This window comes from Falco naumanni, chromosome 11 (genome assembly GCF_017639655.2).
Source record: "Falco naumanni isolate bFalNau1 chromosome 11, bFalNau1.pat, whole genome shotgun sequence".
Classification (NCBI taxonomy): domain Eukaryota; kingdom Metazoa; phylum Chordata; class Aves; order Falconiformes; family Falconidae; genus Falco; species Falco naumanni.
In genome coordinates this window covers 4,839,832-4,852,644 of record NC_054064.1, presented here as the reverse complement: position 1 = coordinate 4,852,644, position 12,813 = coordinate 4,839,832, and the positions used below count along the sequence as shown (strand labels likewise).

The 12,813-nt window shown below is 43.4% G+C and overlaps 1 protein-coding gene and 1 long non-coding RNA gene across 3 annotated transcripts in view; one reads left to right on the top strand and one right to left on the bottom strand.

Annotated features, from left to right (window-relative positions):
- Positions 1–1,804: 1,804 nt before the first annotated feature.
- LOC121095331 lies at positions 1,805–7,866 on the bottom strand. 2 transcript variants are annotated; one of them, XR_005830067.1, is made up of 4 exons: positions 7,637–7,866; positions 6,276–6,331; positions 3,371–4,208; positions 1,805–3,048 (listed from the first exon to the last, which is right to left on the bottom strand). It is a non-coding gene; the product is annotated as an uncharacterized LOC121095331 (long non-coding RNA). The 2 variants fall into 2 exon arrangements; XR_005830066.1 differs by lacking the exon at positions 3,371–4,208.
- A 241-nt stretch (positions 7,867–8,107) lies between these two features.
- Positions 8,108–12,813, top strand: part of RGL1 (ral guanine nucleotide dissociation stimulator like 1) — a 79,247-nt gene continuing 74,541 nt past the window's right edge. Inside the window, exons 1-2 of the mRNA XM_040609935.1 lie at positions 8,108–8,239; positions 9,132–9,242. Of these exons, the coding sequence (XP_040465869.1) occupies positions 8,213–8,239; positions 9,132–9,242 (138 nt within the window). The 5' untranslated portion in view covers positions 8,108–8,212. The remainder of the gene's footprint in view (positions 8,240–9,131; positions 9,243–12,813) is intronic.

Sequence of the window (12,813 nt, the reverse complement as noted above, 5' to 3'; positions counted from 1 at the left end):
TCGGACTTATTTTATGATGCTGTCCAGGAGCTGTGGCAGAACTCAGTGGTTACAGTACTGATGATATTGAAATGTGTGTGTATATGTGTAAAAGATGGGAAAGTCAGTCTTTTTCTTGAAAAAGAAAGAAATTGGTGAACTCCATCTCCCTGTCTTCTCCTTTATATGTGCACTTGTCTATTCTTCTATGAAACAATAATATGATAAAGGAACATGGTTCCATTGTTTACAGAGCGATCTCAATGGCATAAGGAACTTTCACTTTGTTAATACCCCTCTATCCCTCAAGATAGCCTTGTTTCAAGCACTATGCAGTATCTGAATGCTTCAGTCACTGTCCTTTCAGGCCTAAATCCTTGACCTGCTATACCTGGTTTTTACCATCTTTAGAAAAAAATTACTGAGTGATGTTACCATGTGATGTTGTATTTAACATTTATTTTTTTTTAGATATGATTGAATTATCATGAAAGGGTAGTAAACTCATGGGCACTGTAGGCATAATCCATGTCTAAAGTGTCAGCTGAGCAAGATGTAGGCTGTGCTAGCGCAGGGTCTGCCACAGGATTCAAATTTCCATCTGGCCAAAGTCACCAGGCTCTTTGATGACACTTATTTTTGTCACTGTTCTTACAGGTATATAGGCTTGCTGGATATATTAACCTTCTCTTTTCAATTTTCCAAGGGAGCAATAATTTTATTAGTTTTAGGCACTGGAGTTGATTCTGGTCTCATGACAATGTAAATTGGGAGAAATGGAACTGACGTCAGGAGAATTACAGTCAGATTTGTAATTGAGGAGTGCCTTTTTATATGATTAAAGTATTTATTCTTTGCAGAAAGTTTTAAAATGAGGCCCTTGGACGCTGCTCAAAGGTAAATTTTTTGGAAAGTTTGAGTGAAAACATTTCGTCCATGTGTTAGTATGAGGAGACTGGAAAACTATTTTTCCTTCCATAAAGACTTTTTGCTGCCTTCTTTTGAACAGCTCTGCAATGTGAGTGGCTGAGGCCTGTGTACTAAAATTTGGCATTGAAATAGCCATAAGTATGAAGTGTCTTAGTTTTGACTTTGATTTGACTGAGTTACAAGCCTTAGAAAACCATGTACTCAGGTTTTTCAGTGACTGAAACTCTTCAGGGTTTTGTTTCTTCCTGCAAAGCTTGTGAAGGATGCAGTGAAGATTTCTTGATTCACAATTCTAGAGCTTCATGAAACTCTGATTCACAATTCTAGAGCTTCATGAAACTCTTATTTAGAGACTAGAGGAAGATACTGCTTTGAAACAGCAGGGACACATGGGGCTGAAAGGAACAAAAGATTTTGTAAAGCACTTGTGAACTAAGAAAAGTTTCTGGGTGTTTTGCGATATGTGCAGCTGAGACTTGGGTTCCTAGGGCCCACTGCCTCTGCTCCTACAGGTCGTTCCCAAAGAACTGAGAGAGGTTTCTGCAGGCTGAGCTGGGGGCAGGTCTAAGACCAGACTCCGAGGTACACAAGCACTTACACACCTCTTGAGTCAAAAGGTTCAGGGGACAGGGAGTAAAATATGCTGCTGTTCCTGCATGTGATGTTGCAGGTGGCGCAGTTTACCAGTGATCTGACTGTGGTTTTGCAAGCAGCTTTGTTTTGAAGTCTTAACAAATGAAGTCAAAGGACTTGCTGTTCCTGAAGGAGATATGCTACCTAGATCTGAGATTATATAAAAGCATGCCATATCCTATTGGACAGCATAGTTTGTGAAACAGTGCATGCCTATCTAATTGCAATCACATGTGAAATGAGAGGTCAAGGGAAGGCTGGATGTGCTTCCTCAACTACATAATTTTTTGACTTAGCGCTGTTAATTATGAAGCCTTATGAATCATTAATTTAGTTTCATGTATGGGAGCTCTGCTGCATTTCCTCTGGCATTTTACAATGAAGCTGGTTAGTACTTGCAATTACTTGAAGGCCTCTATTTAGTTCTAGTGTCAACGAAGACAGATTATGATGAACTTGTGTATCTGGTTCTTTACCGAGCTGCTACTGCATCGTCACACCTTTCAATGCAGTTCAGAGCAAGTGGGGAACATGGTTTTTCCCTTTTTGCACAGCATTAAGGATTACAATGTTTGCAGACAGTGCTAGATTAGACATACAGTGTGTAGTGTAACGTTTCTTTTGCTTTGATTAGTTAGTGATTTGAAATTAAAATTTAATTTCTGATCCCAACAATTTTTCTTACTGGCTGACATGTAGTGACATGCATCTTATTCATTTAAAGAATATAAACATCAAAATTAATTTATTTCTAGATGAAGATGACTGAGGACCTAGGTCACCTCTGTTACCCTTTACATCAGCGCACAGCATGTGCAAAACATTACCTCTGTACTGCATGAGCTATGTGCCTCTGAGGTGCTTTGTGCTGTAAAGGACCTTCAGTGTAGGTGAGATTGTAGCGCACTGCAGGTGAAGCAGATCTAAAGCACTCCTTGACAAACTACCTGTGTAATTGAGCGGAAAGTAGGAACTCGTACACAATGTCAAGGAATACTACCAGGTGATTTTCATATGGTAACTGTAGTAAAGAGCTTTCTGCAGCCAAGCTACAGGCCAGAGTCCACAGTCATTAAAACACAATATAAAACCGGTTTGTGTTTGCATTTCTATAGTGTCTGCATTTTCTAGCTTTTGTGGCTCATCAGTGATCTTTATCTAGTTGTAAATAGTTTCATTCTCAAGAACTGTAGTCTGCAGCACCTATTAGTTATCAAATTGAGGGCATGCACATAAATGGAAAGCAAGAACTAAATACGGTTAGAAAGAAACCAAATGAATAATAATTAATGGGATAGTCTTCACAGAAACAGTACTTATTTCCTTTAGTAGGCACGTGCTTCTAATGCATCATCCATTGCAGGGGTGTCTCTTTGGACGTGCTTCACTCCATATGATAGATTCTCATATTTTCTGCAGAATGAAAAGACAGTCTCAAGGAATCCTCTCTTCCAACTGACAGTTGCACATGTGTAGGTAGTGCCCTTGAAGTGGTAGCTGTTGCCACTTAAAAAAAAAAAAAAAAAAAAAAGGAAAAAAAGAAGAAAAAGGTAATATTGTAAAAACATTTCATGCGAAGGCATGGTTACTAGGAAAAATCTAGCATATCTGACATGCAAACAGTTCTAGTCCCGGGCTCAGTCAAGCACCAGGGAGCGGAAACTGCTTGAGCTGGCACTGCCATTGAAAAGAACATTTTGAAACTGTGGCCTAACTTAATGCAAGGAATTTTTCCTATTTTGGAAAAAAAAAAAAAAAAAAGAAGAGACAGTTGTGTTTTGCTTTCCCATCTCCCACTGAGCATCCTTTGCTAGTGAAGCTAATTTACATGCAGATCTCTGGTACCTGGCTTCTTTCCTTTTAGGCTGCGTGATGCCGTTCTCTCATGGAGAAGCTGTCTGGAATGATTCTTACATCACCTGGTTACTCTGCCCTTTTCTTTGCTCTTCTGAATATTTCCCTTGTTTGGGTATCTCTGACAACTTTTTCCTCTTCTCCTTCTGTTAGGCCCCTAGCATAGGCAGTAAGACTAGCTGTTCTTTATTTCCAGCTGGTTTATAGGTCTTTTGCTTTGTCTTCTCATGAAAGCGTCTGCATGCCAGCTGTAGCAACAGCCGAAAACAAGGAAAAATCATCACTCTGTGACTAACTTAGTTCTCTGTGGACAGTCAGCAAGTTCTTGTTGGGCTGTAAGTGGTCAATTATCTGCAGTTTGAGAACTTTACAGACCTCAAAGTATTTTCTTATCTAACATTTCACTGTGAGAAGTGTAAGCTTGCATTCACAAATGGATTTGTATTTCTTTCTTGTTGCAAGAGGGAGGGAATACATACTCAGATGTATTAGAGGAACAATTCTGATTCAGTAGAAAGGGGAGTCACAAAGCTTGATCATGGTAGGAATTTAGTTATTGCATGTGAACATGATTTGGAAAGAGCCAAATATTTAACACGATGCTGACTGTGAGTGTGGTTCACTGGTACAGATCAGTTTTGTGATTAAAGTCTGTTAAAAGAGCAAAACAGCAGTTCTACTGAGTTGCAGAGTGTTCTTACTCTTTTTCATGCTTCCTTTGGTCCTTGAAATCTTTACAGAACATCTTTTAGATTAATCAGAGCCTGCTTTGTCTTCACGTTTTCTTGTGCATTCTGATCCTGTCTCTTGGTCTCAAATAAATGTTTGAAACGGTCTTAGAGTGCAACTAAATGGCAGCTAAATGTTACACATGCTTTTACTCCTTTCTAGTACTAAATAATCCGTGTTTGGATATAAAGCAGATTTTTAGGAGCCTAGACTGACCATAACCCTTTCTCTCTAGAAGACCAAATAAATACATATATGTTATGTATACATACACAGACCTGCATGTTTTGGTAAAAGTTAACGACAGGAGTTGGAGTTAAAATGGGTCCTTCTGTTACATTTGTAGTTGGTACAGTATGTTTCATTCATTCACTGTGAAAGATTCTACCAGTCCATGAGAAATTTCTTGTAGTCCACGTAACAGCAGTGCTGTAGCTACGAGATCTGATGATGTAAATATGGACAAGGTCTGTCGAAAGAGGTAGTGTATTTAAATTGACCTCTCTGCGTAGCTGGAAAGCAATAAAATACTGTGGCATAAGAAAGGCACACTATGTTGGAAAACGCTATCCCATCCCCTGTCAGCTGCTTTAATGAAGATACCACCCCAACCGACAAATACCCTTTTCCCAAGTGAGATGGTTATCAATAGAATCCAGACTTCCGAGGAACTAGAAAACTGCAAATATTAGAATTGGCAGAGGATTTGGATAAACAGTCTTTCACTGAAAATCTGTTGCGAATGTGATTGCTGGGCTTTTTGCAATGCAATGTTTGATGTAATTCTTGTGGGAGGCAGACTTGGTCCCATGGAGGTTTGAACCTGCAATTCACTTTGATTTCAGGATCTAGGCTCCAGTTCATCAAAGAATCTTAAGAATTTAGTTCCTTTGATGTGAATATTTTAAGCTCATGCTGTAGTAAAGCTACTGCTTACATGTTTTTCTGAGCTGGCATACTAGGTAGGGGCTAAAGAAAGATCAGTTAATTAGTCAGGCTAAGTTGCAGTGTGCGTTGTCCTGGCCTTCTTGCAGTTTTCCCCTTGCAGCTAAACTAGTTAATGGAAACAGTTTCTAGAAGCTTAATCATGCAAACTAATTTAAGGGCTAAGTAAACAAAATAACTAGACTTAAGAATTCAATCAAGGAAACACTGAAGGTTTCTACAAAAGACAGACTTTTAATATTGGGTTGGGGTTTTTTTGCCTCATCCTTAAAAAGCAACAACTCTTAGCACAGACAATGAATTTTTCCTTCAGGCTAATTCTGGTAGCTCCCTCCTGGATCTGCTGGCTGAGGACAGTACAGAACCAAATATCCCACTGTAAATGTATCATCTTCAAGGCTCACTCAGAAATCTGTTGAGCTGGAAATAGCTGCCTCTTAAGTGTATCTGCCTTCACAAGTGCATTTAACACCCATGACAGCAGAGGGTGGATGATACTGGGGAAACCCAGGTAACAACAATTTGCCATCTCAGGTGCATGTTGGCAGAGCTGAGATCTGGGGGTAACGATTAGCATCTGTGTGTGGTTTAGACTGCATGAAACTCCAGCTTCAAGTCTAGAAGAGTGTTGGTAGCTCTTTGTTCTTATAAAATACATGTAGTTAATATAGACCTCATCACCTTAGCCAAAATTTCTCCCTCCCCTTACTGCTCTGGGTGCCTTTGTGCCCGTTGCAGGTTCTTGTTCAGCAGCCCCAAGGGACCATGTGCCATTGTGCAGTTTATACAGCATCTTGTTTGTGCAGTCCTTGCAGTCTTGTTAGGATGAGAGACAATGTGTAAATTCAAAATACTGTTTAAAAAGTACGGTTCGGTTTGACATACTACCAAATTATACCCCTGACTACTGTCCTTCCTGTAACCTTCGACTGTGATGTTGATATTTACTTTTTTTCTCCCATAAAGGTGTATCTGTGTTTAATGTTACAAAGTTTGGGCACCAAGTCTCAGTGAAAACATTCTGGAAAATAAGTCTTAAGTAAGCAGGACTAATGCAAATCTAATTAATAATAAGTGTAGTATTTTGTTACTTGCTAAACTGGATGAGTTCATCTGGCTCTCCTTCATGATGGAGCTTCTCTCTGCCACTTGTCAATGACTGAGAAGATTCAAAATCACCATCCATGATGGGACTTGGATCATACCTTAAATGAAAAGTCCTGAGCTTGTCTCTCTGTAAGGTGTTCTCTGAGGATCCAGCCTGAAATGTGAGATTCAACACAAGGTAAGTTGGGCCACATGTGTGTAACTCCTTCTCACGTGTACTCCTTCCCACTCGATTAACTCACTGCCATTTTCTTCTTATTAACGAAGTAGTTAGAAATAACCACCATTTTTTGGTGACTGCCATCCAAAGCAATGGTAGTAGCATCAGTGCACTTATTGTGGCATCAGATCATCATACCGTGACAAAGCTTTTATTTCAATACAGAGTAATGATTTGGCTTTGGTGTTATACTCCTTGTAGCTGGCTATCCATTTTCATATGCTAACATGTCTGTCCCGTTCAAGCGCAATTTGTTCAGGAACTGCTTGCGTGCCTCCTGGGTGAGCTACATGAATTCAATGCAGACTCTGTTGTTTGCGACTAAAAATTATGATGTGGAAAACCGGTTTGAAAAATCTAAAGCGTTCAGAATGCTCTGTGCAGTTTTACAGAAGAAGCCAAGGGACTTTGGAAAATCTAGACTTTGGGTTGTATGCTAGAATACATTATAGTCAGATTATTAAAGTCAGTATCTGCCTCAGCATATTCTGGATCGCCTCAGTGTGAGGCAAATAAACTGAATGCACAGTCTAGCAAATAATCAGATCTGGTCACCCATGACAGCATAGCTCAATCTTGGTTTTGTAGCTTAAAATCATGTTCCTTGCTTTTGTATGCTTCCTCATGTTAACAGCTGCAAGCGATGATCGTCTCTCTGAACCAGTGATGCTCCTGAGCTAATTGGTGGCAACACTTGTGTATAAACACGTTAGTATACTGACTGCTAGGGCTGAGGTTCAGGAGATATGAATTTTCTAGTTCAATTCGTGCTGCTTTCATTGACTTGCATGGTAATTTGTGCACTCAACTCCTCTCTCCTTTGATTTAGAAGTCCCCAAAACCAGGCAGCTCAAGACAGCCCGGGAGGCAGCTCCAGGTGGCGGCTGCTCCTGGGGCTGGCTCGCTGGTGCCTGCAGCTCGTGCTGGGGCCGGGCCCAGCGCACCGGGCTCTGCCCGTCGGCGAGGGGCTCCCGGGCGAGACACGGCGGGACGAGGTGGGCTCAGCCCGTGCGGAGAGGAGGGCGGGGGAGGCGGTCACCGAACCGGTCCGAGACCCTTCTCTTCTGCAAAGGGAAGAGGTGGGACAGGTGGAGACAGACGGTCAGGGTCTGTTCCCTCATGCCAGGACCGGCCAGATGGGCAGGACTGCCTCCCCCGTGCCTCCATTCCCCACCGCCCTCAGCCGTGCTGCCGCCCCTGAGCGCGCGGCCCCCCCGCTCCGCCTCCCCGGGTTCTCACCTGCCGGTGCTGAGCGCTGCCCGCCCGGCGCGGCGGGGCCGGAGGAGGAGCAGGAGGAGGGTCCGCGGCTCCCGCCCGAGCTGCCCGGTGGGCGAGTGCTGGCCAGGCTCCGCAGGGCGACAGCACGGAGCGCCGCCGCCAGCAGGACTTTGCCGGAGGGCCGGGCCCGGCGCCCCGCCCGTCGCGCCCTGCGCTGGGTGGCGCCCGCTCGGCCCCCGCTGCCCCGCGCTGCCCCCCGCCCCGCCGCACCTCGCGCCCCTCCCGGCGGGACCGGGGCCGGGGCCGGGGCGGGCGGCCGTCCCGCTCCTGGCGGCGCCCCCAGGCAGGCACGGCTCCCCCCGCCGCCACTTTTCGGCCGGGGCCGCCCGCGGTAAACAGGAAGCCCCTCGGCGGGGCCGGGCCCGGTGCCGGGCCGAGGCGGGGCCTGGCGGCCGCCCGCCCTCCCGCCTCCCGCGCCGCGGAGCCGAGGGGCCGCACGGCTCGGCCCGGCCCGCGGCGGCGGGGGCCGCTGACAGGGCGGAGCGGCGGCGGACAGCGGCGGCGTGCCCCGTCGAGGCGCCCGGGAAGGCATCGAGAATGAAATTGCTGTGGAGAGCTAAAATGGTAACCGGGCGTCCCGTGTCCCCCCACCCACCCCCCCTGCCCGCGGGGTGCCGGTGTCGGCGGGGCGGCCGCCCGCTGCCCGCCGGAGCCTGCCCGGTCGCCCCCCGTGCCCGGCTGGCTGCCCCCGGAGCAGCCCGGCGCCTGTTTGCCGCCCCCCGTGCCGCCGCCTGCGCTCTTTTGTACGGCCCATCATCTGGGAAACCGGGAGGCACTGCACATGTTCGCTTAAAGTTTGGAAGACGTTGCACTTTTTTTTTTTTGCATCCTCTTTCTATTATTTGTGAGTTCTAAAGCCTCGACTTTGTACAGTTTTTTAGGTGGTTGGATTTTTTTTTGTAGCTCGAAATAATAGGTTTTTGGAAAAGCAAACCACAAGCGCTTTAAATCCCTCCTGTCAAAAGAAATAAAGGCTTGCTGTATTTTAAATGCTTGTTAGCTTCGAAGTTTAAAGGCTGTCTGCCTAAGTAATTCAGCAGTTTTTAAAAAGTGCAATTCCTTCCATAAATGAAAGGCCAAAGAGATTAATTGCTTTCAAAAAGCGGGGAGGGGGAGGGAGAGGCAAGAGAAGACTGCTAATCAAAACCAAACTATTTCCTTAGAAAAGACTTTCTACAACTATTTAAAATATGTGCTAGTCTAGGAAAAAATAGTTAAATGGAAAGTCAGGGTATCTTGATACCACAGGAAAGGACAGCTTGCCAAGAATATCTCCAGTGTTCCCTCGATCTGCGAGTATCCTGCATTGCTTTGATTGCAATTAACTTTGTGCAGCCCATCTCCTGCCCTCAGCTCTGCACCAGGCACGGGAGCACCTGGTATAGATTGTGGTTAGCAGAGGAGGGAAAGTGTGCCTTTCTCTCTTACCTTATTTTCTTTCCCCTTTTCCTGGCAGATCACTGTTCAGGATGGGGGTGAGGAGGTAGAAGAGGGAGCTGTTTACCATGTCACCCTGAAAAGAGTGGAGTTTCAGCAGGCTGCCAACAAAGGAGCGAGATGGCTGGAGGTAAGTAAAGCTGGCGTGGTGGCATTTTGGAAAGCTGCTCATGGACTTTGGAGCCGGCTCCGGGGAGCTGAATTCCACACAAATCATTACGATATTAACTTTTAGCACTGCCTGCTCTCACTATTTAAAAAAACCCAAAGCACTGAAGTAGTCTGCCTGGATGATCTGAAATAACCCTCTCCTTATGTTGACCCTTCCTCTTTTCATGGCATGTGAAAAAGATTTGACCAGTTGTTGTGACCATGGATGAGATGATACTTAGTGCAGAAATATGGATCTTAGCTTATGGCCTGAACGTTTAGCAGTTACTTCAGACTGGGCTGTGGCTCATTTCTGCTGTTAGGAACTTATCTCAGGTCTCCCAAACAAATAGTCACGGTATTTTGGCAAATGCAAGTTTTTCTAAAGTTAGCGGAAACTTCTTTAAAACTTGAGTGAATATCAGTTTGGGTCTTATTTTCATACAGCTTTCTGAGCCAGATGAGAAATTAATTGTCTGTATTTCTGCAAGAATTAAAGCTGTGTGCTGTTTTACCAAGGTGCGTTTCAAAGCACGAAGGCTTTAGTGCTAAGTAAAATAAGCTTAAATGCACACGCACTCAATTTGGCATGCTGCTGACTGCTTTCACCTTTGTCAGGCCAAGTCCCCAGCTGATATAAAATGTCCTCACTTCATTGGAATCAGTGCAGCTGTGGCAGTTTGAGCCAAATCTTCAGGAGGTGGTTATAACTTTCGTATTATTTTGTTATGTTTATATATTTGCTTCAGGATCAAAGGCAATAATGTAAGAACTTGGTTTGATGTAGTGTGCAGGCTGGTAATTTAAAGGCTTTTCAAACTACCCTGAGATTTTTATCAAATCATTTTCATGTGAAGTTCCATGATATAAAGCAATACAGCAGTGCTGAAACCACAGTCAAGAAAAATAAGCAAATTCTGTCCTGCGTATGGGCAGTTCTTAGAATCTCCCCATCCCATGTTTCCAAGAAGTACATAGGGTTCTAATCAGAACAGACAATTTCAGATCTGCTTCCTTTGAGTGGCAGATTTCCCATCTTTGCCTCCTGTTTTTACCAGGAAAAATATTAGAAAGTATTTTTGAGCTCCTGTAAATTTCACAGCTGGTGGTTTTGTGTAAGAGGTGGAGATCATTTTAAATGTGTCCGTGTCCCATGAACATACTATAGAAAAGTAGAATTTTTTTTTTCCGTCTAGGCTACGTTTGTCTTCGTATGCAGAAGGATTTTGCCAGGTCTTGGTCACATTCTCAAAGGAAGAGTGCGTATGTGTTCCTGAGATCATCACCACAGCTGGTGGTGCCAATCTTAGCAGGAGGACAAGGTCATGGAAGTGACTTCTAGCTTTCTGTGGCTAGTGTTGGTTTTTCCAGGTCAGAATTGAGCCCTGTTTGTGGGGAAGGAGGCAGTGTGTCAGAAGTCCGCACCTGTTCCAGGCATAAATTGGTGACTTCAGCTTCCAGGCTGCTGTTTTTCAGAGCAAAAAAACCCAACCTACCTCATGCATATTATTTAAAAATGTTCTTAAACATATGGGCTGTTTGTTTCCATTAAGCTCTTAACATAAAGTATTTTAAGCTCTTTTTCTGTTCTTGTTTTATTAATGGCTTTACTGTGGTCCTAAAGTCAATAAATAGCCTCTAACCCAGAGCATTATTTATGAAGAGCCATCCCTGCCCCTAGCAGTTTTGCCTTAAAAAGCATCGTCTCTTTTATAATTGTCATCAGGTGACTTTTTTTTGTTGTTTTTTAGCTGGAGTTTGTAGGGGTTTACAATACGTTTTTTTACACTTTGAAATTTATAGCACTAAATTAATGTGCTGTTGAAATTATCAATATTGGTCTTAATTGTTTTGATGGTGCTCTAAGCCAGGCTTGGATTGAAGACTTAAGGTCAACAGAAGAGTATGGGAGCAACCTATTTGTGCATCAGCAAGTATTGAGCCTTCCTTGTAACAAATATAGTACCTCTGTTACTGATTATATTGTACTTTTTTTAAAGTTATTTTTTCACTGTCAGTTTGTGTCCTGTAAAGGTCTGCCTAGCAGTTTGACCTTCTCTGAGGCATGGAGCTTTTCATGGTTTATTGGTTCAGGTCAGGATCCTTGTGACTTGAAAAGCTCAAATCTTTTCAAACCTTGATATGGCATGTGGTGATCGAATCTTGTGTGGTATCAGAGTAGGAGGTTTGTCCAGTGGTTCCAGGGCGGTTCGTTCTTGGTGAGGCTGCATTCTAAAGTGATTTGGAGGATTTTCAGCTGCAAAACATTAGATGGTAGATTATTTGATGTGTTTGGGAGGAATGCAGATCTAACTGAAAATGTCATAGAACCTGTGTTGAAAGGAATATAAAAGGTTTTATTTATTCTGAGTGCGTTGGGTTTTATTACCAATTCCTTCCATTACTGAGAAGCTTGAAATCTGGCCTGAATACATTCCTGTACAGGTACCAGTAAGCGAATGAACCTAGCTCTTCTGTGTTTCCAGAAGTCTAATAAACCTTTCTTGAAATTCTGTATCCTAAGAACCCATCCAGGGTTCTTGAGTGGTTGGCCCCATTCTGAGAGAACGGTCTGTTTAAAAGTCAATCCTAAAATCGCAGTTTAAGCACCATTAATAGTTGTCTGTTTAAATACAGAAATGTCTTCTCTGTGTTTCAAACCTCTACAATTAAGAGAGGAAACGGGCAAACAGGCTGTAACTTCTGAAGTCATCAGCAGTTCTATAACTTTCAAAAGTGTGGAGCTTTTGTATAACCACTAAATTTATTAGTTTTAATATTAGACATGAAAGGATGCCAAGAATAGCTACTGGTTTTGTCACTAAATACGTAGTGAAGTTCAAGACTTTAAGCACTACGGTATTACAAAATCTTAAAAGCCCGAGGAGTCATATTGTGGTAGGTGCTGCACAAAAGCACCATCCTGACTAAAAAGAACTTACAGACTAAATATCAAAAGAAGCTTGTCTGTACACGTATGTTCTCAGCTGATGATTGGTATCCGAGGCAGTGGTATCAATTTTGCAGCAGTCTGATTTTTCTCAGGTTGCCTGTAGATGTCAAGGCAATGGAGAGTCTTAACAAAACTTCAAAAGTCAAATATAACTTCTGGAGATGTTGAGCGAGAATACCTCCCAAGCACGATAGGTTCAGCAAGAGAAAGTGTGAAGGCATTTTTTGCAAATGAAGTGGGTTTTGGTGTCTCCAGGATAGACCTTGAGAGGTCACCAGGATCTTGAGAGAGATGATGTGGAGATTGGGAATAAGCCATGAAGACCATGGAAACTGAGGTACATGGCCAGAATTCTTTGTGAGAGAGAAGGATGGAGAAATAGAGATTTGTATAGGTGGATGTCTTGCTCAAAAGAGGGGATGAGGAGAATGCTTTCTGCAGCTGACTTTTGCGTAGACATTCAGCATCATTTTGAATGGCATTACATCGGGCTAGAGAAGAAGACATTGGTAACTGGAATGGAAGGTTTGAGAGTGCAGCAAGGAATTTTAGTGATGTGGCTAGAAAGAGAAGGTTGTATTGTAAAACTGACACAGAA